General features: G+C 48.0%; 1 protein-coding gene across 1 annotated transcript in view; it reads right to left on the bottom strand.

The window, feature by feature from the left end:
• Positions 1–3,570, bottom strand: part of EIF3D (eukaryotic translation initiation factor 3 subunit D) — a 30,266-nt gene that overhangs the window by 3,904 nt on the left and 22,792 nt on the right. The window contains exons 6-8 of the mRNA XM_023728909.1: positions 2,619–2,774; positions 2,205–2,290; positions 1,950–2,079 (exon numbers count right to left, since the gene is read on the bottom strand). Of these exons, the coding sequence (XP_023584677.1) occupies positions 1,950–2,079; positions 2,205–2,290; positions 2,619–2,774 (372 nt within the window). The remainder of the gene's footprint in view (positions 1–1,949; positions 2,080–2,204; positions 2,291–2,618; positions 2,775–3,570) is intronic.

Here is a 3,570-nt window from a genome sequence, read left to right on the forward strand (position 1 = left end):
GGAGTTACAGAAGTCTGTTAGGAAACAAATGCACACAGGTGTAATGAACAGGGTCTTGAATGAGGGTGACGATGCTGTCAGTGAAGGCCAAGACACAGCCAGACGACAGACTATACCTGGCAGCAGAGAGGGAGGAGAGTCGGAGACATCCAAGGCTGTGAGCGGGAGAAAGATGAAGCTGATGGATGGTCAAGCCAGAGGCAACAAGAGAAATGAGGATGTTGGGAGGGGAAGATGTTTTAGCAGAAAAAAAAGTGGGAGACAAGCCAGAGTAGAAGCTTTTAGAGGTCATTTTTATGGTGCTCATGGCTGAGGCTTGGGGTAGGCAGAATTCTAAAAGCCTCATCCTTGCAGAGTCTCCTCCCCTTGAGGAGGGACGGAATGTGTAATTATGATGAAATATCACCCCCATGATTATGCTACTTTATATGGCAGAAAGGACTCTGCAGATGTAATCAAGTTTCCAGTCAGTTACGTTAAGATACGGAGACTATCTGGGTGGGCCTGATCTAATCATGAGGCTCTTAAATTTGGGTGTAGAGATCAGAAAGGAAGTCAGAGACATGAAGCACGAGAAGGATCTGATGTGCTGTTGCTCAAGGAGGAGGCCATGTGGAAAGGAATGCGGGTGGCTTCTAGGAGCTGAGAGGCTGACAAGTGGCATGAGAACAGGGACTTCTGTCCTGTAACTACAGGGAACTGAATTTTGCAACAACTTGAATGGGCTTGGAAATGAATTTCCCCCCAGAGTCTCCAGATGAGAACTCAATTCTATCAACAGCTTGATTTCAGCTGTGTGATACTCTGAGAACCCAGCCATGCCATGTGGGACTCCTGACCTACAGAACTACGAGCAGTAAACAGACATTGTTTTAAGCCGCTAACTTTGTCGTTACTGAGCAGAAGAAAATGAATACAGGGCTATATAAAGGTGTAACTACGGCAAGAGAAGGCTCCACTGGGGGGTCAAAGAGGAGGAGAGTCAGCAAAGAAAGCGTGAAGGAGCAGAAGATGTGTGAGGCTGGAGTCATGTAGTTAACACTGAGGGCATAGCTATATAGATGCAACAATACCAAAGTCACAGCAAACTTTCCAGCATGCTCTTTCAGCAGCTGATGGAGGCAAAGGAGCACCTGGGGGTGAGAGTCAGCAGCAGCCGGAAATGAGTAATGAAAATGGAAGACAGGCAGGTCCTCTGGCACTGTATCTTATCACAGGCTCGCTCAACAAGAGCTGGGCCTCAGCGCTGTCCTTCCCCACTGAGCTCTGCCAGCTGCTATGTGTCTGAACCACAGCACCCAGGAGAACTGCCAGCCACTTCAAACTCCGACACAGCCCATGAGCCTGGGCAGCCTCAGAGAGAGTAACAGCCCAAAAATCATGGAGCACCAGATGAGAGAGGATGGAAAGATGAGGAAAAACGGAGGAAGCACCTTTCCTTTGAGGTGCCTCTTAAGGGCCAACTCTATGCTAGATCTGAGAATCTTTGAGTTCAGTAAGTGAAGAAGGAATCCCAAGGTTGAAGAGAAGGCAGCAGCTGCAAAAATGAAAGCACAGGTCAAAAAGAAGAGCTGCCAGGCTTACAGGAAACCTGCCAACCCAGATAATAAGGAGAGATCAAAGTCAGAGACCACAGAGCAGAAACCAACAGATCAGAATGGAACGAGGGAGAAAGTACTGGAAGAAGGTAGTTACTGGCTCCCATGTGCAAAATAAGCAGAAAAGTTCTTAAGGCTTTATCGACATTCTACACCCACACACACAGACTGAGGAACTGGGTGAAGGAAAAAACTCAAGACCCCCTCCGCCCCCCCCCCAAAATTCTAGATAGCTCTGTAAGTAAGGAAATAGGGGAAAACAAATTGCTCACAAAAGCTAGACTGAGTGACAGTATGTGCTGTAGGAACAGGTACGGGTGTGATGAGGAGGGTGGCAGGGCTGCGCCTCACCCTGGAATCCCATTCGTTGAGGGTCTTGATGTTGAGGAAGGACACCTCCCCGTTGGCTCCAGTCATGACACCATCATGCTCGCAGCGGACAATCAGGTCAATGTCGTCGCCAAGCTTCCACCTGCGGTAACTGCGAGCAAGAGACTCATGTGGTCTCCTGAGCTCCTACATCTCAGACATGCCACCCCAACAGGACAGGGCCTGTGCCCCCATCTGGCCACCACACTGGGGTGCTCCCCGCCAGAGGTGACATACCGGTATGCAACGGAGGCAATTTCATTCTTATCCATGTCATCCTCCACAAACGGGTTCGGGTTGGGGAAGTTGTATCGTTCCTTCCCCTGCAAAAAATACCAGCAGTGTCACAGGACAGTCCTACTAATCTTGTCACCAAGGCCGATCAACCAGACCCAGCACCTCTGTCTACCCCTTCTGACTATAAGTGCCCCACGCATTACAACAGACACAACAGCTGGCATTCACTGAATGCCCCTTCCCCGCTTCCTTTTCTCCCCAGAACAGATCACCATTTGACATAACACGTTTATCTGGTGATGGCTGTCTTTCCCCTGACACTATAATGAACCACAGAGCTTGGCGCAAATCAGAGACTCAATGGTAGCTGACCAACCAGAAATGACTCAATCCCAAGACCCTTGGATCCCTCACCATTCTCAAGCACTGCTGAGAGAAATTGTGGTTGATATAGGTTGCTTCCATAGCCAGGTTGCGAGGTGAGTTGAAAGAATTGCCTTCATCCTGAGGGGGCTCGTTGGCTGTCTCACTCACTGTCAGGAGGTCTGCAAAAGCGGTGGCATGGTCACCCACCCATACAACCAAGAGTCAAATGCAAATGATGTGCACAGCACTGTGGGGAGATGTGGAGATATCTATGACACAGGCCCTTCCAAGACACGCCACCTACTAATGTGCATCTCCCAGGTGTGGGACACATTTGGTGGGGGGAGGTGCTCCTGGATAATTTTAGATGCTATCTAACATCATGAGGTCACTATGAGTCAGAATCAACTAGATGGCAGTGGGTTTGGTTTTGGCATTTGGTCATTTAACATTAAACAACATTCAATCACACAGGAATATTCTTTTTGTAACCTTTCTTGATTTCTCAAAAAAGTCTGATTTTGTTCCTGTTACGTCGTTTAACACCAAATGCTTGCTCATCTACCTTTTTAACAAAGAGAAAGCCTCAGACCTCAGACTTCTCAGAGAAGGCCTCAGGCTCAGAATATAATTGTTTTGCTTCCTTTGCTGCTATTTTTTTTGAGTTACCTGGTTTTCTTTCATGGTGTGCGGGTATACACATGTATATATGGTACAAAATATGTGCGTGTACATTTTTCCCTTATCAATGTATTAAAGAAAAAAACATCAATTTAAAGAAAAATATCGAATGCTAAAGACAATACATAGAGATGGCAGAAGGCAAAAAAAGTGCTGTTTAAGTAAGCACCATTTGGGAGCAGAGCACAGGGAGCTGTGAGGAATCAGAAAGCTGAGGCCTCGAGGAGACACTGAGCGACAGACGGCCCCTTCTCTGTGTCTGGGAGGAGGTGGGGAGGGACGTGGACGTTGCTGTCCACGCTGCTGGGGGAAACAGACC

The sequence above is a fragment of the Trichechus manatus genome, unplaced genomic scaffold, assembly GCF_000243295.1.
Source record: "Trichechus manatus latirostris isolate Lorelei unplaced genomic scaffold, TriManLat1.0 scaffold00027, whole genome shotgun sequence".
NCBI lineage: Eukaryota > Metazoa > Chordata > Mammalia > Sirenia > Trichechidae > Trichechus > Trichechus manatus.